General features: G+C 38.5%; 1 protein-coding gene and 1 pseudogene across 1 annotated transcript; both read left to right on the top strand.

Annotated features, from left to right (window-relative positions):
- The window catches only part of LOC131343757 (coiled-coil domain-containing protein 180-like), a 27,684-nt pseudogene extending 7,947 nt beyond the window's left edge, over window positions 1-19,737 (top strand).
- Window positions 19,629-26,109, top strand: LOC131343352 (coiled-coil domain-containing protein 180-like). Its single transcript, XM_058374965.1, has 8 exons — window positions 19,629-19,769; window positions 19,907-20,026; window positions 20,136-20,215; window positions 20,312-20,400; window positions 20,491-20,610; window positions 20,758-20,931; window positions 21,077-21,192; window positions 21,267-26,109. The coding sequence occupies exons 2-8, from the start codon at window positions 19,968-19,970 to the stop codon at window positions 21,436-21,438; spliced, it is 810 nt and encodes a 269-aa protein (XP_058230948.1). The 5' UTR covers window positions 19,629-19,769; window positions 19,907-19,967; the 3' UTR covers window positions 21,439-26,109.

Below are 26,109 nucleotides of genomic sequence, written 5' to 3'. Positions count from 1 at the left end.
GTCGGTCCACCCTTTGCAGCTATAACAGCTTCAACTCTTCTGGGAAGGCTGTCCACAAGGTTTAGGAGTGTGTTTATGGGAATTTTTGACCATTCTTCCAGAAGCACATTTGTGAGGTCACACACTGATGTTGGACGAGAAGGCCTGGCTCTCAGTCTCCGCTCTAATTCATCCCAAAGGTGTTCTATCGGGTTGAGGTCAGGACTCTGTGCAGGCCAGTCAAGTTCCTCCACACCAGACTCTGTCATCCATGTCTTTATGGACCTTGCTTTGTGCACTGGTGCACAGTCATGTTGGAAGAGGAAGGGGCCAGCTCCAAACTGTTCCCACAAAGTTGGGAGCATGGAATTATCCAAAATGTCTTGGTATGCTGAAGCATTCAGAGTTCCTTTCACTGGAACTAAGGGGCCAAGCCCAGCTCCTGAAAAACAACCCCACACCATAATCCCCCCTCCACCAAACTTTACACTTGGCACAATGCAGTCAGACAAGTACCGTTCTCCTGGCAACCGCCAAACCCAGACTCATCCATCAGATTGCCAGATGGAGAAGCGCGATTCGTCACTCCAGAGAACGCATCTCCACTGCTCTAGAGTCCAGTGGCGGCGTGCTTTACACCACTGCATCCGACACTTTGCATTGCATTGGTGATGTATGGCTTGGATGCAGCTGCTCGGCCATGGAAACCCATTCCATGAAGCTCTCTGCGCACTGTTCTTGAGCTAATCTGAAGGCCACATGAAGTTTGGAGGTCTGTAGTGATTGACTCTGCAGAAAGTTGGCGACCTCTTCGCACTATGCGCCTCAGCATCCGCTGACCCCGCTCCATCAGTTTACGTGGCCTACCACTTCGTGGCTGAGTTGCTGTCATTCCCAAACACTTCCACGTTCTTATAATACAGCTGACAGTTGACTGTGGAATATTTAGGAGCAAGGAAATTTCACTACTGGATTTGTTGCACAGGTGGCATCCTATTCACTGAGCTCCTGAGAGCGACCCATTCTTTCACAAATGTTTGTAAAAACAGTCTGCATGCCTAGGTGCTTGATTTTATACACCTGTGGCCATGGAAGTGATTGGAACACCTGATTCTGATTATTTGGATGGGTGAGCGAATACTTTTGGCAATATAGTGTAAGTTAAAGTGTAGCTGGATATCACAAGTTTATCAATCACCATTCACTTCTCATGCTCGGGGTGTGACCATCCTCTTTCAGAAAAATATTCCATTCCAATTTATGGTCACAGACCCCCATGGCAGATATATTATAGTTTCTGGGTCCATAAACTCTTTGCCATTGACTTTTCTGAATGTCTACGGTCCAAATACTGATGACCCTAACTTTTATAAGAAAGTTTTTGATTTACTCCCTGATGGGAATAATTCTAATATAATAATTAGAGGTTACTTGAATTTTTACTTAGACCCTTATTTAGATAGATTGTCCACTTGCACACCACCAGGAATTGCCTCAGTACAGGTCTTAAACAATTTGCTCACGGGCAGAAATCTGGTGGATATTTGGAGAATTCAGCACCCTGTTGACAGGGATTATTCCTATTATTCACATGTTCACAAATCTTCCTTTTTTCCTTTTTAGTTGACTCTCAGTTAATTTCTCGTGTTATTAAAACCAAATATCATTATATTTTATGATATCATTATATATTATGATTATATTTTATGATTATGATATCAGCATATTAATCTCTGATCACAGTCCCCTCACTATGTCTATCGATCTCTTTCTCTCCCAATATAATAGTCTTATTCCTGGTGTTTCAATCCATCTCTGCTTCCTGACAGTAATTTGTAGACTATATTAGCACCAAGTTAAAAGAGTGGCCCCACTGCTTCTTAGAATGATAATCAATTCCAAAAAAGATAATGCTCTGGCTGATACATTGTATGGAGCCAATATATCTCTCATCTTAAAGAAAAATAAAGATGAAACTGACCAGGCTAGTTCCCACATAGCAGACGGATCTGGGCCAGAACTGGCATTAAGCCGGCACTGCTGGCTGAGTTCTGGCATGGCAAGTGGTATGTCAACCAGATGCGGACCAAGTTTGGCAGTGATGGCACTGTTTATATGATGGCATGCCAGATGTGGCCCAGTTATGGTTTGGTTTATGTGGTGTGGCCCAGTGCTGGCCTTGTGCTGGCCCATGTTTGGCCCACCTCTGGCAAACCAGATATGGGTCACCAGAGGGCCGTCATTCTTTGTGGTATGTGGGCCGAGTGTAAGTGCATTGTGTGGGCCAGATCTGGACCAGACCTATTTTGCTATCTGGGTTATAGGCTAATTGTGCTTCCAAAATTTTGGCTATTCGGCTCAACAATCATCTACTCTCCGTCATTCACCCTGACCTGACCAGATTTATCCCTTGCAGATTCTCTTTTTAATGTTCGTCGCCTCTTCAATACAATATACGCTAATCACACGAAAGCCAATGAGGCAGCGATTCTGTCCTAGGATGTGCAGAAGGCTTTTGATCGGGTTGAGTGGCCTTATATGTTTGGATCATTGCAGAAGTTTGGGTTTGGTGAGACATTTATATCATGGGTTAGGTTAATATATGCTAGGCCAGTGTGTTCAATCTTAACGAATACAGATAGGTTGCCTAAGTTCCCTTTACACCGCTCGGTACAACAGGGCTGTCCCCTTTCACCTGCCCTTTTTGCCATCGCAGTTGAGCCCCTTGCCATATGTATAAGATGTCAAAGATATCATGGGTCTTGACATTGGGGGGAGTGAAGCCCTTATTAGTCTATATGCAGACGATGTAATATTGTATTTGAAGAACTCTCGAAGTTCTGTTCCTGTTCTTTTAGAGTTAATTACTACTTTTGGGAGATTATCTGGGTATACAATCAACCTCAATCAAAACTTAAGTGTAACATAGAGAATTGGAAAATCTTGCCTTTATCTATGATTGGATGTATAAACTCAATAAAAATGGTCTCCCTTCCTAGATTCCTATATATCTGTCAAAATCTTCCAATTTTTCTTAGATCTGCCTTTTTTAAGGAACTGGATTCTATAATTTTGTCCTATGTTTGGAACTATAAGACACATTGGATATCTAAAGAAGCCCAGGTCTGTGGGCGGTCTGGGTCTGCCAGTATTTAAACACTATTACTGGACTGCCAATGTTAGGGCTTTAATGTACTGGGAGAAGGGAGCACTGGGCAATTTGGCCCCCTGAGGTTCTCTTATGGCTGCGAATGGAGACAGGTCAGGCTGTTGGGACCTCATTAGCAGCCATGTTATTCTCCAAGTTAGATAAGTCTACAGCTATAAAAAGCTAAATATCGTGTTGAAAAATTCAATCAAAATTTTTAATCAAGTAAGAAAAGCCCTGTCCCTACCAGAGACCTCTGTGTATACACCAATTTGCCACAATCATTCTTTTTCACCGCCATGGTCTGTCAGAATTTATTTTGTTTGGAAGGAGAAGGATTTATGTTCTATTAAGGACATTTATGTTTGCATCATTTAGGTTTGCATCATTTAACCAGCTAAGGGAGAAGTCTGATCTACCCCATTCACACTTTTTTTTTGTTATTTACAAATTAGGCATTATGTGAAGTCCAGAATTTGTAACTCTGAATGCGTCCCTGAGAAGCATGTGTTTTTGATATTTTATTAAGTCCTCCTCATTCTACGCACCTTTAGAGACCTACGCGTCTCTAAATTTGTTGGCTTATTTGAATGTTGTGTCACAGCCTCAAATCAGAGATTTAAAGTGGCCTGGGAGGATGATATGGGAGCTGAATTCTCCGATGAAACATGGGATAGGTGTTTGACCGCAGTACGGTCCTGTTCAGTCAACAGTAGACATCAACTGATACAATTCAAGGTTATTCATCGTTTGCATTATACCAAGACCAAACTGCACAAAATGTTTTCTTCTGTCTCACCATTCTGTGACAAGTGTAAGGTCACAGAGGATACAACTGCACATGCTTTTTGGTTTTGTCCTTCACTGTCGGGATTCTGGACTAGCATATTTGACTGGTACTCTAAGGCCTATAACAGGCCTCTTCTGCCGGACGCAGAACTTGCCATTTTTGGCGTTTCACAACACACCTCTAGCCTTCCAAAAACTTTACAACAGGCCAACACCTTGGGTGTGATCATGACCAAGAGACTTATATTAAAGAACTGGAAGTCACCTTCATCTCCCTCTTTTCGAATCTGGATTATGGACTTCCGATTTTTATTATGATTTCCGTCATACAAATGGAAAGACTCTGATTTCTTAGGTCCCTTGAAAAGTTTTCTGCTGTTCTGCTTTTCTCGGATATGTACACAAACAAGCAGCCAAACCAATGTCTAATGTTTCTTATGTGAGTTGAGTTGTACATTACCTTTGGGTATTTCTAATGGTTGACTGTTTTGCAGCTCTTTACTATGGTACCTTTAGTTACTGAACCTGTATTTATTATTGTAAGCATTATAATTCATGACTAAGGTATTAAACATGTTTTTTTTATTATTATTATTATTTTTTTTTATTTACTTATTTTTTATTTATTTATTTACTTATTTTTTCTTCTTTCGTTAGTGCGTGTGAAGTCTGATACAATGTTGTTTGTTCTGTGTTTATTCTGAAAAATCCTGAAAATAAAATAAAAAAAAAGTAAGAAAAGAAATTAGTTCCCAGAATCGGCCCAAAATATTTGCACTTCCTGACCAGCTACAAAATGGTTATATATTCTGAAAGTAGAGATTATGACCTTTCTTTTGACGTAAAAATTATTTTTAGAAACGAACGCTTTGCAACTTGCATTTACATCTACGTTTCCCAATCTTTTGACCTTGCACCTCGGTGGCCTCAATTAGCAAGAGTCGAGATGCCATTTTGTGTAGCTACTTTGCCAAGATGCCATTTTGAGTAGCTACTTTGCCAAGATGCCATTTTGTGTAGCTACTTTGCCAAGATGCCATTTTGTGTAGCTACTTTGCCGACATAGGCAATAAATACATTTGTTGAAAGTGGGAAATTTTTCAGGTATTTAACGAGTGAATACAGTATCAAATTATTCTGTAAGAAAATAGTTTTGATAAATATGCAATTATTTACCACTATTAGATGGTATGAAATGAAAATCGTAGGTCACAATTGTAGCAGGTGCGCTTTTGGGGTTTTTTTTGGACAACTTCTTTGCATATATTTTCCAGATTGTGTTTTGTAGCAAATTAAAGACAAAACATTGATTACAGTGAAAAAAAAGTAAAGCTAGAATTTCTTCTTGCCTCTGGTATGATCCCAGAATGTATGAATTCTGTAAGGCAGTGGTTTTTCAATGAGCTTGTGAAACATCAGGAACTTTATACATCATATAGAGACATGTTCTTTAAATCTACAACAGTTATGAAGAGAAACGTTAAATGTCTTTGCACTATAATGCCAAATCCTGACAACTTGAGTGTTTTTGCCAGTTCTTATCATTTACTTGATGTATACTCACTGTAACATTGGAACTGTGATGCCAAACATCTACATATCTACATTGCAACATGATTTTACTGAAAATGTGCATTAATTACCAGATTTATTAAAATTTCAGTTATAAAAAATATTTACAATATTTTACAAGACACTTTTAAAAATTGTTTGTGATGTGATGTTTTACGTGATAAGCGGAAGACAATGAATGAATGAATGAAAATGGTCTAGATGAGTTGATGGTCATTCGTGAAAATAAGACGTACTAACTTTATACTTAAACACTTGTATACGGTGGTTTTATGGTAAAAATGACATTCAATTTGAATTCTACAGAAAAAAATCCATTGGAATTCAAAGTCTTCTAGATCAAAATTTAAAGGCAATTTTTACCGACTCGGGTCCGCAAACTCTGTGAAGGCATTTATGTGGAGCAAAAATTATAATCAAATGATTATAACTTTGGATCTACAGAAAATATTTCCAAAATTAAAACTCTTTTGGAATTGTCTCAATGGGATCTCTTGAGAATCAGATGGTGGTTGCTACTAAAGATCAGACATTCTAGAGAATGTTGTTGCTAGAAACTTACTAGAGTGGCCAGAGGGGAAATATACATTCATAATAGCAGTTTTTCTCTCACTATAGGCTTGTAAAGTGTGCAGAGCAATGGCTCTATAGCAAGTGCAAACAGACGGGGAGAAAGAGGGCATTCTTGTCTGGTAGAGCAGCCAAGAGGGAAGTAACAAGAACTGTCACTGTTTTACTGATGCTTGGGGATGAGCATAATGTAACTGAATTAATGTAATGAATTTAGGGCCAAATCCTAACTTTAACAGGGTCATAAAGAGATAATCCCATTCGACCCCGTCTTCTCCACTTCCAAGGAAATTATTCTTTCAGACTGACTCAGATTACGGTTGGAGTAAATTATATTTAATAATCTTCAAATATTAAAAAAGAGTAGTCGATTCTCAATAAATCCCATCATAGTTGGTGCTTTAGAGCACTGCATATTGCCTGCCTTTACTCCATAAAAGTTAGAGGCTGTTCCAGAAGGTCTTTATTTTCTGGTGTAATAGTTAAAAAGTTAAGATCTTGCAGATCTGAGGTGCTTTGTTCTGAATTGGTTTTGATTTCTTTAATAAATCTTTCCTAGATTTATTCTGTTTTCATAAAGGTTAGTTTTTGCTCGTGTTAGAAGATTATTTGTTTCCGAAGTGGTAACTAACTAGATTTCTGATTGGAGTGAGAGCCTTTTCTTATACAAATCAGGTAAAGGGAAGATTGAGAATCTATTTTCAAAAGTATTTTTTGTTCTCTATGCTGTTTCCCCACTGAGGCACTGTAATATCAAATATGTCCACAGATATATGCTTTAAATGCCTCCCAGATAATAGATTTAAAAAGTTGTTTTTTCATGATCTCAACTTAATTTTCTCGTGATCTCGAGATAACAAAAGTTGTTTTTTCGTGATCTCAACTTAATTTTCTCGTGATCTCAAGATAACAAAAGTTGTTTTTTCGTGATCTCAACTTAATTTTCTCGTGATCTCGAGATAACAAAAGTTGTTTTTTCGTGATCACGACTTAATTTTCTCGTGATCTCGAGATAACAAAAGTTGTTTTCTCGTGATCACGACATAATCAGAACCACGGTGAAGTTAGTTTGATATTCGGACATTAGACAGACATTCGGAAGCGGTAGTTTAGGGACTATCGACAAATTTCTGTACGACTGAAATGTGGTACTTGTTACTTAACTGACTACGTTCCCCAGTTATTCTAATTTCTAAATATACATATGGCATGTGGCATTGCAAACAGCATTTGTTTATTTATAAATAAAAATTGAATTAATTAATAGTATTAATTATGTATCATGTGAATTAATTTGCTATTATTAATTAATTTTTTAATAAAAAAACTATTTCTTCAATAGCTTCTAGGTCATGTGACCCTGTGACCCAAATCTAGTACCAAAATGATCTACTTGAACACCTCCACAGGGTACACCTCTTTGTATCCCAAAAAATCTCTTTTTTATTTTTATTTTAATTTTTATTAAAAAAAACACAATTTCTTCAATAGATTCTAGCTCATGTGACCCTGTGACCCCAAACTAGTACTAAAATGATCTACTTGGACACCTCCACAGGGTACACCTCTTTGTTATTCCAAAAATGTCGTCTTTTATTTTTATTTAAAAATAAAAACACTATTTCTTCAATAGCTTCTAGGTCATGTGACCCTGTGACCCAAATCTAGTACCAAAATGATCTAATTGGACACCTCCACAAGGTACACCTCTTTGTATCCCAAAGAATCTCTTCTTTTATTTTTATTTTAATTTTTATTTAAAAAACACTATCTCTTTAATAGCTTCTATGTCATGTGACCCAAATCTAGTACTAAAATAATCTACTTGGACACCCCCACAAGGTACACCTCTTCTTATCCCAAAAAAGCAGCTATTGAAGAAATAGTTTTTTTATTAAAAAAAATAATTAATAATAGCAAATTAATTCACATGATACATAATTAATACTATCAATTAATTAAATTTTTATTTATAAATAAACAAATGCTGTTTGCAATGCCGCATGTCATATGTATATTTAAGAAGAAATTAAAATAACTGGGGAACGTAGTCAAGTAACAAGTACCACATTTCAGTTGTACAGAAATTTGTCGACGGTCCCTAAACTACCGCTTCCGATTGTCTGTCTAATGTCCGAATATCAAACTAACTTCACCGTGGTTCTGATTATGTCATGATCACGAGAAAACAACTTTGTTATCTCGAGATCACGAGAAAATTAAGTCGTGATCACAAGAAAACAAAAGCAAAAATAACATCACATGGCCTCTCTGGGCTTGTATTGAAGGGGATGTTTGTACATCTATTTTAAAAGGACATAATTTACAGGAGAGGATGTTGACTAAAGAGGAATTGTCATCTAGTTATCCCCCCAGGCTGAGATGCAATTTTTTACTACATACTTGACATATTTTCTGTGACATCTCTGTGGCTCTGTTTTTTTTAATAATATCAAAAATTTGAATAAGGTGCAAAGTAATATCACTATTTTTAGCAGTTTTTTCTTATGACAGGAAACGTGCCTTGAGAACAAAAGCCATGGTTAAATGTACAAAAGAGTAAACACAGTGTGTACCTGGACAACTCCAGCAGGGCAGATAAAATAGACACGAAATAAATTTAAATAAATTTACCCGATTGTAAGTTCACGATCACTCATAACTTTTAAGCGAGCATCACTATATTTAACCATTTATCATGTATGTCAGGCTAACACGATATTTTGCGACACACCCTTGCTAACTATGTGCTTAAAATATCAAATTCAGGGGTCTCATCCAGTGTCCAAAAGAACAAAAACAAAACAAAACCCATAAGTTCTGTTTCAGCACACAAAAATCATCATCGAAAACAATAGGTCTCTCCAAAATTTTTTTCCAAATGCTCTGAACTCTCTGCAGGTTTCTCAGAATAACAGATGAGTATTTTATTTAGATTTTGGACCCAACATCTGTAATCAGATTAATGGGTTTACAGCTGAGCCAACTCCTAATGGTTGTAATTTTGATACTTACTTGAAACCCCGGCGTCCAGCTCCAGCCATAGGTTGTTTGTTTTGTTTTAAAACAAATGTGTATAAGATTAGGACACAGCTTTTATGCCCTTATACGGCGACCAGTAGCTCGACCATGCCTGCCTTAGGTTGTCCTCGTGGGATCTTACTCCTCATTGACTAACTGGCCACCTTCTCTGGTCACCTACTGCACCTATTCCAGGTTGCGATCTCAGCCCAACATCCATCTCTGTTTCAGTAGTGAGGAAACTATAACTTTGGCTTCTGGAGCATCAGTGGAGTCATTTTTGTGATCTGAATTGCTTAAGCTTTGTGATCTGGATCAGCTCAATTTTGTTTTTTTGTGAATTTACCTTGCTAGGCCATTGTCTTTCTATCCTGCAAAGAGTTTGAAAGAAAATCATGAACAAAATTATACTACACAACAACATGACCTAGTCTAGAGTTACACACCAAACCTACTCTACACTGTAAAAAAAAAAAAAAAACATTTGACACTGAATTTAAAACAACAAAGAATCAATTGTTGAATCAACTTAAAACGAACAATTCTGTAAAACTGACAAAAATGTTTAAGTTGCACATCACTTAACATCGTACTTGAGTTAAATGAAATGCTGATTAGTTAACACAATTAAAAAAATGTTGTTGCAACAAACCAAATATTACAAACATTGTATTGTTAACCAACAATACAACACAAAATATTTCATTTTTTTAAAATTGGTTAACCAAACACCGAGTTTAATGTATTAATTTATAAAAGCAACATAAATGTAGTTGGGTTTTTTTTTAATGAATTTGTGAAGATACAGTTCTGTTGCTGCTGGTTTAATCTCATTACCAGTGAGACATTTTCCAACATATTTACTGCAAGTTGCTGTTTCAAAGAATTATTCATATTTTATATTGCTTTTCGTAAACACTGTTGCAGTAAGTCACAAAATATTTCAATAGCAACTACAGCAACGTCAGACGCAAAAACACTCCAGTGTGGCTTTGAAAAGACTGAGAGGTTAATCTGAGGTGAAGCAGCTTTTTTCCTTATTTTAGAAGTACGAAATGTTGTTGTATTCGTATTTTAGTGCATTTGCTAATCATATTATGGCATCAATTAGATGATGTAACATTAGCTAAAATGCTAACAGTGTTACTGGTATTTGAAAACTTTCACAATTTTTGCATTGTGTAACATCTAGTCTAGTAACAACATGTCTACTCAGAATTTGCATTTCATTTTGTAATTTTAGGTATGCTAGCAATGATGTAATTTTTTCAGAGTCATTAAAATTTTAAACCCATGCTTAACATACTTGTTCATAAAACAAGTAAACAGTTAACGTTATTTTTCCAAGCGCCCCTGAGAGCTGCACTGTTTTTAAGTATTTGGTCTTAAGAATTTGATTTAGTATAAAAACACAAAAATAGATTCGATAAAACATACTGCTCAACCCTCTACGGACACAATAAAGCCAGACTTTTTACATGACATGCGTGAACTGCAACTGAACAAAATAATAATAATAATAATAATAATAATAATAATAATAATAATAATAATTAAACAAAACATACTTTATCTGTCTGCATTTTTCTTTATGCTTGCATGTGGATTTAATCTACCGTCTCTTAGCAAATGGCTCTCTCTTGCTACTTGACTTCAGCCACCTCTCCACAGCTGCACTATGGGCACAAAATCCAACAAGTTTTGCTTCGTCATCTAATCCAAATTTTGACATTGAGGATTGAATGCAGTCAGTCACACCATCAGCATGAGCATGTGACAGCTCTGTGACAGAGACTAAATGACTGTTTTTACAAACATTTGTGAAAGAATGGGTCGCTCTCAGGAGCTCAGTGAATTCCAGCGTGGAACTGTGATAGGATGCCACCTGTGCAACAAATCCAGTCGTGAAATTTCCTCGCTCCTAAATATTCCACAGTCAACTGTCAGCTGTATTATAAGAAAGTGGAAGTGTTTGGGAACGACAGCAACTCAGCCACGAAGTGGTAGGCCACGTAAACTGACGGAGCGGGGTCAGCGGATGCTGAGGCGCATAGTGCGAAGAGGTCGCCAACTTTCTGCAGAGTCAATCTCTACAGACTTCCAAACTTCATGTGGCCTTCAGATTAGCTCAAGAACAGTGCGCAGAGAGCTTCATGGAATGGGTTTCCATGGCCGAGCAGCTGCATCCAAGCCATACATCACCAAGTGCAATGCAAAGCGTCGGATGCAGTGGTGTAAAGCACGCCGCCACTGGACTCTAGAGCACTAGAGACGCGTTCTCTGGAGTGACGAATCACGCTTCTCCATCTGGCAATCTGATGGACAAGTCTGGGTTTGGTGGTTGCCAGGAGAACGGTACTTGTCTGACTGGATTGTGCCAAGTGTAAAGTTTGGTGGAGGGGGGATTATGGTGTGGGGTTGTTTTTCAGGAGCTGGGCTGAAAGGAACTCTGAATGCTTCAGCATACCAAGACATTTTGGATAATTCCATGCTCCCAACTTTGTGGGAACAGTTTGGAGCTGGCCCCTTCCTCTTCCAACATGACTGTGCACCAGTGCACAAAGCAAGGTCCATAAAGACATGGATGACCGAGTCTGGTGTGGATGAACTTGACTGGCCTGCACAGAGTCCTGACCTCAACCCGATAGAACACCTTTGGGATGAATTAGAGCGGAGACTGAGAGCCAGGCCTTCTCGTCCAACATCAGTGTGTGACCTCACAAATGTGCTTCTGGAGGAATTGTCAAAAATTCCCATAAACACACTCCTAAACCTTGTGGACAGCCTTCCCAGAAGAGTTGAAGCTGTTATAGCTGCAAAGGGTGGACCGACGTCATATTGAACCCTATGGATTAGGAATGGGATGTCACTTAAGTTCATATGCGAGTCAAGGCAGGTGAGTGAATACTTTTGGCAATATAGTGTAGATTGCTTCATTTTCTGTCACAGACAAATCTGTTGCACCATCATTCATGATTGATATGTAATTGGACTTTTTCCACTTTATTTGCCTCTGTATCCTGTAAATCTGTGGCAATATTTGAAATGAGTTCAGTGCAGCGGACATCATTATCATACGTTGGGGAAATGTCCAGGCCATTTTTTTTCTGCAGCATAATTAGTGGCTTCATCTGAGTGAAACTCAATTCCTCCTTTGCAATATAATATGCTGTATTCATTTTTACAGAAAGCTCACATCTGTCTGCACAGTCACTCTTTTTCTTTTGAGTTTGGAACCCTTTTGCTATCACAGATTCCTCGGGCTCTTGGCTTGAAGCCATAATACTATCACGACAAGATGCATGTCGTTTGCTGTTTGAGTGCGCTGTGAGATTTTTACGATTGAAATTGTGCGACCCTGACACAAAGTCCGTTTTACCGGCTAAGCTAGGTTTTTTTTTTACTACAATACTTACATATCATAACATTTTCCTCCTCATCATACAAAAGCCAACCAAAATCTGACAGCCACAGAGTCTCGAACTTTCGCTTTTCCAATAAACTTTTTGATTCGGATTGCCCAAGCTTTCCTGCCACATTTGACACGCTTGGCTGGGGTTCGCCGGCACATTCACTGTCTAATATTTGCACAGAACTGGACTCTCTACTCTTCTTTGCACTTGAAAACAAAAAATTATCAAGCGTTTTCTGCTCAGACTGGACTTTTTGCTTTTTTGCATCCATTTGCATCCACAGTAAAGAAAGAACACAATATAATGCATCAATTCTCTTTACACAGCATGTGTGGCCTATCTCTTTTTCTCACGTTGAGTGCGTGTGTGAGAGAAAGCGAAAGAGAGTGCTTAATGCAGACTGAGCAGGCACTGCAATTATATCTGTGCTAAATGTATGGTTTGCATCAGGGGCGTATCTAGGATTTGAAAACATCAGGGGCTGAGCCCAAAACATCCGGGGCTAATTGAGGAGAGGGGGTAAGCAAGAATAACACGTTTTTTATGTAATATTGTTTAATAATAAACACAAATTAACACAAACAGTATGCAACTTTAGAAAATTTAATCCATCTTTTTTCTGACTCCTCCTATCATTTCAGAGTCTTGCTACTAAAAAAGGAGTTCATTAAATTCATTACATTTTCTCTCACACAGGTATGCCATGCAATATTATCTCTTTTACAGCTTGTGTGTGAAGCTGTGCTGTGCAGATCCTTTATTATTACTATTATTTTACAATAATCTATGTTATACATGCACCTATTATTTCATTCCTGATTTATGCTGCCACTACTGTATGAATTATTCTTTGTTTATTTTTTTAATTTTTTACAGCTTCTCTTCTCTTATCGTTCTCTCATCTCTCATTCTCTCAGCTATCTTAATGCTTGTATCTTGTCTACTTCATGCTCTTGATGACTTTTCTATACTATTTTTTGAGGGTGGAATCATCAGAGAGTATCTCCGAGCCTTGAGCAAAATGGTCAATTATCATAGTAGTATTTATAGTGCTGAGAATTCCTTTATCAGTTGACAGAACAGCTGAATGATGGAGTCTGTTCTGGTCCATTGTTCACCTAAGTCATGTCTGTATTTTAACTTAAATACTGCATTAGTTGAATAATAGAAAGTCATGAGGTTCAAACTGTAATGTCTTAGTGCTTTAACAGTTTATATTTTATTTAGATCTATCTTTAGGATGATTTAATTTAAAGCTTTTGTTCGTCTAGGGTATGGAATAATATTCTAAAGAGTCCTATATGTCAGGGGTTTTCAGAATCGGAGACAGTGGGCCTCCTTTTTGACACAACATACATTTGTTAGCCGACTTTAATCAACTGTGTTAACATTAAATATTAGAAGTTAGACTTTTATCTGAATAATAAGATTGTTGTGTTTTCTGACATTTTTATTGCTGTCCCGTTTAAGGGCTGTAAGGTATTTAAGTCACGTGGTGTGAAAGCGGCGTCGCGCAGACCGATAGGTGTAGGACATTAAAGTATCGCGAAAGCAGTTCTAGAGCATAATCGAGCGCACACTCTCGCGGTATCTTGGCGAGAGCGCGTGTGTGTGCGCGCGCGGAGATGTCAGTCAAAATCGTGTACAGTAAACGGCAACAATGCTCTAATAAAACGATCAACATTTCATTAATTCCTCTATACTCCTGTGGAAAATTCGGGATAAAACATTCGGGGCTAGATTAAAAACATCTGGGGCTCGAGCCCCGTATGAATAGCCCCAGCGACGCCCCTGGTTTGCATCTAACTTAATCACAGGCGAGTAAAATCTTAAGATTTACTATCCATTGGCTATTTAAAGCTATTTTTTAGTCGCATAGCGGGAAATTTACTCGCATATGCGAGCGATTTACTGACATTGTAGAGGATTGCTTCTTTTTAAACTGCATTTCGTCTTGTTATCAGTCAGTCAGAATATTGGCTTTAGTAATTTATGCGACTGTTCGAACTACTGGCTGGAAGTGACAACTGCTGTGACGTCCCACTGGCATGTATGTTACTGGTAACGTTACTGTTTATTTAGTTATAGCTGATTTCATTAGCTAGATACCATTACCAAACCAAAAGGATGCCAACACTGACACAATCCATGTCAGAGGTCACAGGGATCATACCTTTTTTTCTTGTTTGATGTGAACATTAACTAAAACTCTTGTGTCTGCTTGGTTTTATGCACTGTAATGCTGCCACAGGACTGGATGTATGAATAATTGCATGAATGTGTAGGTGTTCCTAATAAAGTGAGTTTATATATAGCTAGACAAAGAAATAATGTACATGAAACAATGTTTTAGCATATTGTTTATGGAATGTGGGCTTTTTGTAAAAATTAAAACAGCTGACCCAGAAGTTGTATTTGGTGAAATAAAAGGAGCATCATGTTTTTATCTGGTCTAAACAGATTGGCTTTGAATTTACAAACAAGTTTTTCTGTGATGGGTTGGATCATCATCTTCCAAAGCTCATTCAGTCATATCACTCAAAAAGAAGTGAGGGAATAGTAAAACAAAAAGGCCTCATGGAAAATTTGAAAATCGATGCGAGTATTGCTTTTGTGTGCTAGTCTATTATCACCTATCTTATACTGGCCAGGGTTTTTTTTTGCCTAATACTAATAATAACTATGTATTATGCATAGTTATAATTATGCATAGCAAATAATTTTGAATCAAATCATTGCAAAAAACAAACTCGTTACTTTGAACAGGACTCCAATCAGCAACAGAGGGAAGCAGCTTTGATGGTCCTGCCTTACTACATGCAAGAATATCCTATCAACTTCCTTAAAATGTCAGGTAACTATTAGTATACTGTTATGAAAATGCATGTTTTCTATTAAAATGAAATAGTAACTGTATTTACTAATGACTAAACTTAACTAATATATTGTCTGTATGGCATTATTTTTGCTTATACAGCAGTTAAAATAAGTACTGAAAATGTCACAATTTTCCTCAATAAGGTGCTATTGACATGAAATTTTCACCAGATCTTAGTAATAACCCATGCAATCCCACATGCAAAAAATCAAACCATAGACATCCATAAATTAAGTTATGTTCAGTAATGTGAAATGACACAAGGAAAAAGTATTGAACACATGAAGAAAGGGACATGCAAAAAGGCATGGAAAGCCAAGACACCACCTGAAATCTATCAGTAACTAGAAAGCAATCCTTCCTCTTGTAAGTGCAACGTAATATCAGCAGGTTCATTCCCGAGTGATGGGCTATAAAAAGGAGTCTCTACCAAGGTGTCACACAAGAAACATCTCATGATGGGTAAAAGCAAAGAGCTCTCCCAAGACCTTCACAACATTATTGTTGCAAAACATACTGATGGGCATTGGTTGCAGAAGGATTTCAAAACATCTGAATGTTCCAGTGAGCACTGTCTGGGCCATAATCCGGAAGTGGAAAGAACATCATTTCACCATTAACTGGCCATGACTAGGTGCTCCTCGCAAGATTTCTGACAGAGGAGTGAAAAGAATTATTAGAGGAGTTGTCTAAGAGCCAAGGACCACTTGTGGAGAGCTTGAGAAACACCTGGAATTAGCCAGTACAATTGTTTTGAAGAAAACAGTAATGCACTCAACTGCCATGGCCTGTAATCAATGCAACTGGTAGAGTGCAACACTTTTCCTAAGTACTCAATGATTTGCCTTCAAAATTGTAACTTTTCTTGGCTCACTTTGTGTCCATTTTCTGACAATAATCTTAATTCACATTTGATGTCAAGGAAAATAAGATGCCTTTTAAACCTCATTTTTCACCGGCAAAAACACAACAAACTTGAAGAGATATTTTCAGGTGAGTCATCTGGAAATTCATGTGTTTCTGCTAAGGGAACACCCCCACCACTAATGGTTACACTGATTATTCAGGGAGAGCAGGTATTCTGATCATTATTTGCTCTTTTTTGATAAAGCAAGCCCAGGTAAATAAATAATTCTGTATTTTTAAAAAGATGTGAAAACTTTGTGTATTGTACTTTAAATCCTCAATACCATTTCAGAAAAGGTGCCTCATTTCATCTAGGTGAAATAATAACTTTAGAAGCTTAAGGGGAACTTTAAAAAATGCATAACGCTTTACACCTTATATTTTAGTCTTCACTGGGTTTCGGTCTTTGACAGCTATCTCCTTCTCCAGGTGGATGATCTAGAAATGTTTAGGAGAGCCTGCTTTATATACACCCTAGACCTGGCAGTAGCAACCACTGGCCAGTAGCAGGCCTGCACAGGGTGCCCACAACGTTCTAGAGGCTCACAGACATCGTACTGTAATCCCACCATCCCTACACTGCCGCTTACCTCAACAATGTGGTAATACACTCCTCTCGCTGGTCTAACCACCTGCACCACATGGGGGAGGTCCTAGGGGCACTCTGGAAGGCGGGGCTCATGGCCAACCCAAAGAAATGTCACCTGGGGCTGACTGAGGCACAGTACCTGGGCTAACATCTCCTCGTTAGCTCCTCCCCCTCAGATCTTACCAAAAAAAGGTCAGATAGACCAGGTGCAATGGACCAGTGTTGCAGAACCCCAACTTCAGCCTCCCCTTCCTGTTATAAACCGACGCATCAGACACAGAACTCGATACCGTCCTGTATCAAGTCTTTATCAAGTCTCAAGCCTGTATCAAGAGCACCTGGTCCCATACCTGGGCCTAAAGCTGAGCCCTGCCGAGAGACTCTATGATGCTGTGGAATTAAGATATTATCTGACTGTCTGACTGGCCGGCACTTTACTTTACAGGTGGTGGCAGATGCAAGTGCAGATTTTTGTTTCATAAGTTGCAAATGAAACAACAAAACAGGGAGTATAAACCAAAACAGCAAAACATACTGGCTAAGGCTGTGGAAGGCAAAGCAACACACACATCACCACAAGGATGACAACGAGCTCCACAGAAAGCAGAAATTAAATAGGAAGGACAGAACAGGTGTGAGAGTTGGGCGAAACCTGTGACATGAGGGTCATGTGACCTGCAGGGACCAACGTGTTAATGTGTTTAGAACTGAAGCAATCATTTATTACGAAACAGAATCAACAATAAGAGGAGCTAAAGATTTCTGTTTTGAATGGATTTCACACTGTTAGTACACGAGCTATTCAATAGACATGGATAAAACCCGTATAGTTTCACGAGGAAATGTTTACCTGCAGATGTTTGATGCTCAGGTAAGATACTTCTCTATTTTACTTTTATAAATGTAGAGAACACAATGAAAAATGATAACGTTATAACTTGGTACCAAATAGACAGTGTTGTTGGTTTAGTATCAAAACTGTTGTGTACTAATTTGGAAAATCTCCTGTAGTTTCTCCAATTCAGTTTGGATTAAATAAATCTACAGTGGAAAAAGAACACTAAAATGCATTAATTTATCATTTCGCTTGCAGTAGCATTATGTAGTAATATATTTTTGCTTGTGAAATTGTGAAAAAAATTTGTAGACATGTGACCAGTTACACCTCTGTGCTTGTGAGACATCTAATTCCAGATTTAGTCACCCCTTTGCTGTTATAATAAACTCCACACTACTAGGTAAGCTTTCATTAGATTTTTGGGGGGGTTTATGGGATGTGGTAGCTCAGTGGTTGAGGCATTGGACTGCTGGAAGGTTGTGAGTTCAAAGCAAAGCCCTTAATCCTCGATTGCACAGCTGTAGGAATGAGATTAATGTAAGTCGATCTGGATAAGGGTGTCTGGCAAATGTGAGAAACAGAAATGGAACAGGGTCCAGTCTTGTCAGGGTCAGTGATTGTGCAGGTTTTTATTCTAACCAAGCAGAAGCTACACCTGAGAGTACTGAAAGCAAGAATCGACTGATTAAACATGTGGACTCCAGTGTAGCCTCTGCTTGATTGAGATAAAAAACTACACCCATGCCAGCCCTTTGTGGATAAGATTGGACACCTCTTTTGTAGGTATTTGTGTTCAATCAGCCACATGACCATTAATGACCATTAGTCAGGCACTGATGTTGGGTGAGGAGATCTCCCAGTTTATCTCAAAGGTCTACAGTGGGGTTAAGGTCAAGACGCTGTGCAGAATTTCTACCATATCAAACATGGAGCATTGTGGAGCATTCATGCTGGAAGAGGTTTGGGCCCCCTAGTTTCAGTGAAAATGCTTTATTCTGATAAGGTTCACTGTGGCTCTGGGAGCACACAACCATTCACACCTAGAGATTATATAGCATACCTTTGTGGCATGTCTTAGGAGACCCACAAGGAGAACAGGCAAAACTTTGTAGAAGATCCTCTGGTCTGAATCAAACCAAGGACATTCGACCCCTGCTGCACTACTATGCCACACTACCTGAAACTGTTACAGAATAAATGAACATGCCATCAGAACACACTTCACGCAGTTCTTCTAATTGAGTTTGTCCATGTTGCGGTTATTTTGTGATTGACCAAATGGTCACGCAAGATATTTCATATTTTTATTATTAGTAGTAGTAGCAGCAGCAGTAATTATTATTATTATTATTATTATTATTATTATTATTATTATTATTACTAGTGGCGCTTGCTATAAAAAGCATACGTCACGCAGTTCCTCACATTGTGCTGAGCGTTTTGAAATCTCACGTGTATGTTGCGGTATTTTTTCAATTAGGCTTATTTCGGGGGTGGATCGCATGCCCTCTAACATATGTATATTCCCTATATTCTGACATGTAGTATACTCCTATGCTAGCCATCTACACAAGAGAGCTAACAACATCATTAAGAACCCAACCCACCCAGGACACAAACTGTTTGTGCCCCTCCCACCGGGTAAAAGATACAGGACAATCAAGACACGCACAAACAGACTAAGGAACAGCTTCTTCCCCAGAGCTGTAACCTGCATCACCCCCCAGCCCAACCCCCAAACACACACACAGAATTAAAACAGCTAAAAGTTAAGCTGTTACTTTTTTATTTTACTGTATATGTTGTTATAATGCAAGTTTTACACTCCTTTTTGCTGCTGGTCTCTGAGAGCTACCAACCAAATTTCATCAAATTGCATCACTACAATAAAGACTCTATCTTTATCTTCATCTAAAAGAGCTGTAGCCAAATTACATTTGAACCTGATGGAGAAGGATTTGCAGAAAGAGGTTCAGTGCAGGCTGAGATGGGAGACAAAGCTTCAGGACTGGAAAAAAATCAAGGTTGTTGCTGTAATCAGCCAGTTTAATTAAGTCCCTCGCAAGGTAGTGCCCTTGAATCTCATAGTATTACTTATAGTATTACTTCCTATAGTAATAATTATACTGTAGAGTTGTTATGCTTGAAATAATAAAAATCAAAGGAAAACACTATATACAGACTTGTTATTCTTCATCTCCAGAGACTTCCTGAACAGCCCTAAGATTCAAAACCCAAAAAATGTACAAGATGCTTTAAACACCATGCGGACACAACAAAAAGCATACAGCGAACAGCGCCTCAAAATCCTCGAGCAAGTCAGGTTAGATAGTTTCCTTTTGTAGTCAAATGCAGTGTTAAGCAATTTAAAAATACAGATCAGTTAAAGGTGAACATTATTTAAAATGTGCTTCTTTTGCTTCTACTTGAAGAAATATGACCCCTCCAAACTGCTCAGTGTCATTGGCTGCTGAATGGTACTCCTCTTTATCTTCAGTTAATGAGCAGATTGGTAAGAATATGCTACTATCCACACATATATTATTATTATTATTATTATTATTTTTTAATTTCCTGAATTTGTGATTGTATTACACTTTTTTTTCAGATGGCACACACTCTGAGACTATGACAAAGCTGCGTGAATATTTTGAAAATACCTGGCAAGACTGTTACCTGGAAGTTGAACACTTTAAGGTTTGCAGTCTTTGGGAATGTATGTTTTAGTATTTCATTTAATAGTATGAATTAAAAGCAAACTAAAGCTTCTATTATGGACTCACGCAGAGTGAAGTGTCTACTTATGGAGCCGCCTCAGATGAGATACAGCAATTTGTTAATAGTGAGATGGTGCCTCTTATTGGCAAGTTCCAGACTCAAGCAGAGGAGCGTTTAGCAGCAATGAAAGTAAGTTAAATAAAAACACTCTGTATTTGTTTAAAAGGGGCAATTTGTCTGTAAATACGTAGTGCTCTGTGAAGTTTGATGCTCTGTGATGGTTGATGATTATTTTATAATGAAGCCATGGTTGAATTCTGTTACTGTACATTACAGAAAGCATTTGAGGGTTTGGCCGAAACTGCTGCATTCTTGAGTAAGTCTATGTTCGAGTTTGTGCACGGGGCAGCTAAAGTCTGGGAGCTGCATAGTGCACGTCTGCAGAGGACAGAGCAGCAGCTGCAGGACTCTCTCAAAGAAGTCAGCAAGGATTATGAAGAAAAGAACCAAGTGAGACTGATACCATTGTCCCCTAACATGTTCGCCTTGAGATATAGGCAAATTTACGTAATAGTGGAAAGACTGTGAAAATGTGAATGCGACATCTGATAATGCTGATGCATGTCTTTTCTCATTGCCTTTGGTTTGTTGGTAGAAAAAAGAAGCTCAGCTGGATATGATGTTGGACAAACTCAGGCAGGAAAGCACAGAGAAGGCCCTCAAGGCTACAATGGAGCAGATCCTTAACATTTTAGAGCAAATTAAGGAAGGGTAAGCAAAAATCTATCAGTTTATATCTGTGGTATAATCAACATAACTTAAATCAAATGTTTCTACTTTTACAGGTTTGTCAATTTCTATAAGGAAGGAGTTGTTAGAGTGGAGAGTTATCCTGAAATGGTCCTTAAAGAAATACACACATACAGCATAGCAGTCAATCAGTACTTCAAGGTCAATGAAATATACAGTCAGGTACAGTTCAGGTCATCAATTAGTTACAATTTAAGTATTAATTAGGGCTTTGACTAATTCTATGTCTGTATACTTTAGGACCCTGAGGAGCTTCAGATACTCTATCCTGCACTTTAGTAAGTTAGAGGTTCTAGGTTTAGGGTAAGGATCCTGCGGTTCATCTCCCCGCCCCTTGTGCTCGGTTCAACACACGCATATATTCCATAAGTGTGAATAAGTAATCTCAGTGACTGGGGTCACATTTAGGGTTTAAACTCTAAAAACAAGCATTTACAGTATAGTATTCGCATTTTTAGTGACCACCGCACATCCGCGAGACCTCGTCATTCGCAATGGGTCCTGGAACATAACCTCGCGGATGTCTGAGGTATTGCTGTGTGTGTGTGTGTATATATATATATATAGCCATTTCATTCTAACCCCCAGGCTATACATAGATAGGTCATATTAATTGATATATAATAACTCCACTAATAGGCACATCATACCAAATTCTAACGTATTAACAAAGACAGGTGGTGGCAGATGCAAGGGCAGACGTTTGTTTTATAAGTTGCAAATGAAACAACAAAACGGAGTATAAACCAAAACAGCAAAATATACTGACTAAGGCTGTGGAAGGCAAAGCAACACACACCACACAACATCAACACAAGGATGACAACGAGGTCCACAGAAAGCAGAAATTAAATAGAGGAAGGACAGAACAGGTGTGTGTTGGGCAAAACATGTAACGTGAGGGTCATGTGACCTGCAGGGTCCAATGTGTTAACGTGTTGAGAACTGAAGCAGACATCATTTATTACAAAACAGAATCAACAATAAGAGGAGCTAAAGATTTCTGTTTTGAACAGATTTCACACTGTTAGTACACGAGCTATTCAATAGACAGACATGGATAAAACCCGTATAGTTTCCCCTAGGAAATGTTTACCTGCAGATGTTTGATGCTCAGGTAAGATACTTCTCTGTTTTATAAATGTAGAGAACACAATGGCAAATGATAACATTATAACTTGGTACCAAATAGACAGTTATCTAGGAAATATCTACAGCTGCCCTGATATACACGGTGATTATGCTGAAGAGCATTTGAATGTTATGGAAGTTGAAGAGGCTTTGTATCCAAAAAGTTGAATTGCAAAGAAAATAAGATTTTGCAAAACAACAAAGTAATTCTTTAATCATCTTGAGGAGAGGAATCAGGAGGTTCTGAATCACACAGTGGCCATCGTGGAAGCTAAGAAAGAGGCTGAAATCTCAAAGTATGAAATATATGAAAACTTTTGCATGAAAATCGACAACATGGAGGACACATTATACGCTGCTACCAAGTCTGACATGCAAGTGCTTCTGTGCCAACAACAATATAACATTGATTTGGCTGTGCACTAATACACAATTTTTAAATCTATCTGCTTATGTTTAACAGGCTGCTGAAACTCAGTGCTTCAATACAAATCAGCTTGGATGGGGGCGCCAACAAGTACCACATGGAGTAGATGTGTTTTTCTGTGCGCTTCATTTCTCTTGATTATTCTTTTTCACCAATAATTTTACTGGTTACATTTTGCTCATTACCATCCTTTACAATCGCAGATGGCATGACTAAGCCCCATCTAAGAAAGGAGACAAATCAGTAGAGGATGCAGGTGAACAAGGCGTTTGTCAGCCAGACGACACACAGGCCGCTGCTAACTCCACAGACCCTGTTAACTTCGCTGACATTATGGAAGCTCTCAAATCAATGAACGGCTCCATGAATGAAAAGATTTGACTCAGACGTTGGCCATGCTGTTACTAAAGTTACTAAACATGTTTTTGATTCATTTGAGATGACCCAATCCTTTGTTGACTCTATCACAGTTGAGTTGAGACTCTGTGTTTGGTGATGGTGGTAATTTTACCCCAAAATAGATAAAGCAATACAGAAAGCATCTAGAGAAAATGGCTGAGTGCATTGACTCAATTGAAAAGGCTCTAATGCAGAACATGGCAGTCACAGAGACTAAATGCCAGGATAAGGGGAAAGTACACAATATGTGGCATGCAGTGACTTACCAAATGATAAATGTAAACAGTAAAACCGACATTTTTGTTAATATGGTCAGGCAAAAAATGTTTGAAGAGAAGCTCCAGTTTGTGAAAGTGGATCAAATGTTTCTTGAGAAAATCCAAAGACTACTCACAAACACCCAAGTCCAGATTAAATCAAAACGCTCACAAAAAAATGATCAAGACTGTGATGAGTGAACTGAAAGAAAGGCTTGATTCCTACACCCAGCATAGTCTGTATAACAGAGTACAGTCTGTTTACAGTGATCACAAGCATGCCTTATGTATGGAAAGTACGTGTTATTCTATTGTGTTCACTTCAAATGTGTTTCAAGATGGGGTGAGTGGGTGGCCGCCTCGCCATGACACTCTCTAGTGTGGATTATATCTTTCGGGCATTCACTTACACCGAGAGAATCGTGTAACAGAGCTATCAGGGAAAACATAAGGTGGAAGAATCTGCTTTCACATAAATGAAGGTTGGTGTACAGATGTCACAGTGCTGAATAGATACTTCAGCCCAAACATAGAAATATTATCCATAAACTATAGACCTTTTTATTCTACAAAGGAATTTTCTTAATTCATCCTGGCCGGAGTTAACATCCCACCCCAAGCCAATATGAGTGATGCACTGCAAAACCTGGCAGACCAAATTTCTGTCTTGGAACAAAAAAATTTGGAGTCTCTCAGCATCATCCTTGGAGACTTCAACAGAGCAAAACTAACTCACAAGCTACAAAAATACAGGCAGCATATTAATTGTCCCACCAGAGAAAATAACACACTGAATCATTGCTACACAGTTCTGAAACACACATATCGCTCAATACTACGGGCAACTCTAGGACACTTTGACCATTGCTTGGTTCATCTTATTCCAACCTACAAGCAGAAATTAAATCTGCTAAGCCTGCAGTCAAAACAGTAAAGAGGTGGACCGGTGAGGCAAAGCAGAAACTACAGGACTGCTTTGACTGCACCGATTGGACTGTTCTTGAAAAACTAACAATCTGTATGAACTGACTGACAATGTGACATCTTACATCAGTTTCTGTGAAGACGTGTGTGCCAACCAAAACCTTCTGCACATATAACAAGCCATGGTTCACAGCCAGATTGAAACAACTATGCCAGGCAAAGGAGGATGCCTACAGAAGTGTGGACAGAGCCCTGTTCAAGCAGGCCAGACTTGCTGACGAAGATCATCATAGTAGCTAAAAAGAGCTACTCCGGAAAGCTGGAAAGCAGGTTTTCACCTAACAATCCTGTTTAAGGGTCAGGGACTGCAATAGTGGTATGCTGGGAACCTTTGTGGCCGCTGGATTGTTTCTCCCCTCTAGTCACGTCTGCCAGTAGCGTGAGGATGGATACTGAGTCTGTGGATAGGACACACATCTTATTTCTCTTGCCAGGGTGGGAAACTGAGGAGATGGACCCTGCAGTTGTCAAATTAACACTTATTTGATTAACTTCTGTGCTTAGATTTGTCAGTAGAGTCGTGCTTGAACGTATTTCCTTTAATTCACTCAAGACATCAAGTTCAGCCTTTCTTGGGTTTTGTTGGCCATTTCTTTTTGTGCACATTAGTTTTGGACTGTACTAAGTGTGCCTTGGTTGCTCATGGTTGAGCAATAGGTTTTTTCTCAGTTTCACGGGCACATGCCAGGTTGCCTTTTTGAAGAGTAGTTCATCAGCTTGTCTTTACTCTAATTCTCAGACACAGGTAAGGTCATACGTCACCCCTAATGCGGTCATTTTGCAAGTCAGTCAGAATAGTGTGGAGAAACATGCTCTGGACTAGGTTTGGGTCATACCTCAAACTAGACTCTGCCTCCTGTGATGCAAAAAGGATTTTCTGTCTAAACAGTGGACTAGAAAATTTGTGAGCTGTTTATATATATTTATATTGTTTATATTGTTCCGTTGCCCCCTTTTCTTGGAAAAAAGCCCGAAGTATCTGTCTTAGAGTGGGCAAAATAAGGTTTGTCTTACCCTGCAGGTAACTAGGAAGTTGCATGCCTGGTGTAATCGCTTGTATTACAGCATCAACATCTTCAAACTTAAGAGTTTCAAAAGAGATTTTGAACTCTTTGTTCCAAGGCAGCATGACTGGCTTGTGTTGAATTTGAATGCAGACTGTGATGTTGTTGTGTATGTAACTCTTGCTGGGTGTTAGTGTTGTAAGGAGCACTGACACTTTGTTGCATGATCACTACATGGGTCTGTTCTTGCTCTGTCAGTTTCCTAAGGCTACATATCAATCTCTTTTTGCAACTGTTCATGCCATATGGCCTGTATTCCTGCTGTGACTTTCACCTCTTGCTGAAGATGTTTGCTGCCCTACACTGCTCTCATCCTTCTGCTGAAATTGACAGATTTTATCTTTTAACAACAAAAGTTCTCACATTTCCTCATCTTCACTCTTCTAAATCCTCTGTTTCAAGATGTCTCAGAAGCAGGGGCAGACTTAGTGATTTGGGGGCCCTAAGCGATTCCAGGTTTGGGGCCTTTGAACTCAACACACCCTCTTTCTATATATATATATTTTTATTGTTTTTTTCTTTTCTTTTTTTGTAAATAAACTGCATGTTAAAAATATCTTTAAAGTGGAACTTTTATTTTCCTAATGTAAAATTAAATGCTTATGCTCTGATTAAA

This window comes from Hemibagrus wyckioides, linkage group LG22 (genome assembly GCF_019097595.1).
Source record: "Hemibagrus wyckioides isolate EC202008001 linkage group LG22, SWU_Hwy_1.0, whole genome shotgun sequence".
Taxonomy (NCBI): domain Eukaryota; kingdom Metazoa; phylum Chordata; class Actinopteri; order Siluriformes; family Bagridae; genus Hemibagrus; species Hemibagrus wyckioides.
The sequence above is the reverse complement of the archived record's forward strand: the minus strand, read 5'-3'. Positions and strand labels throughout refer to the sequence as shown.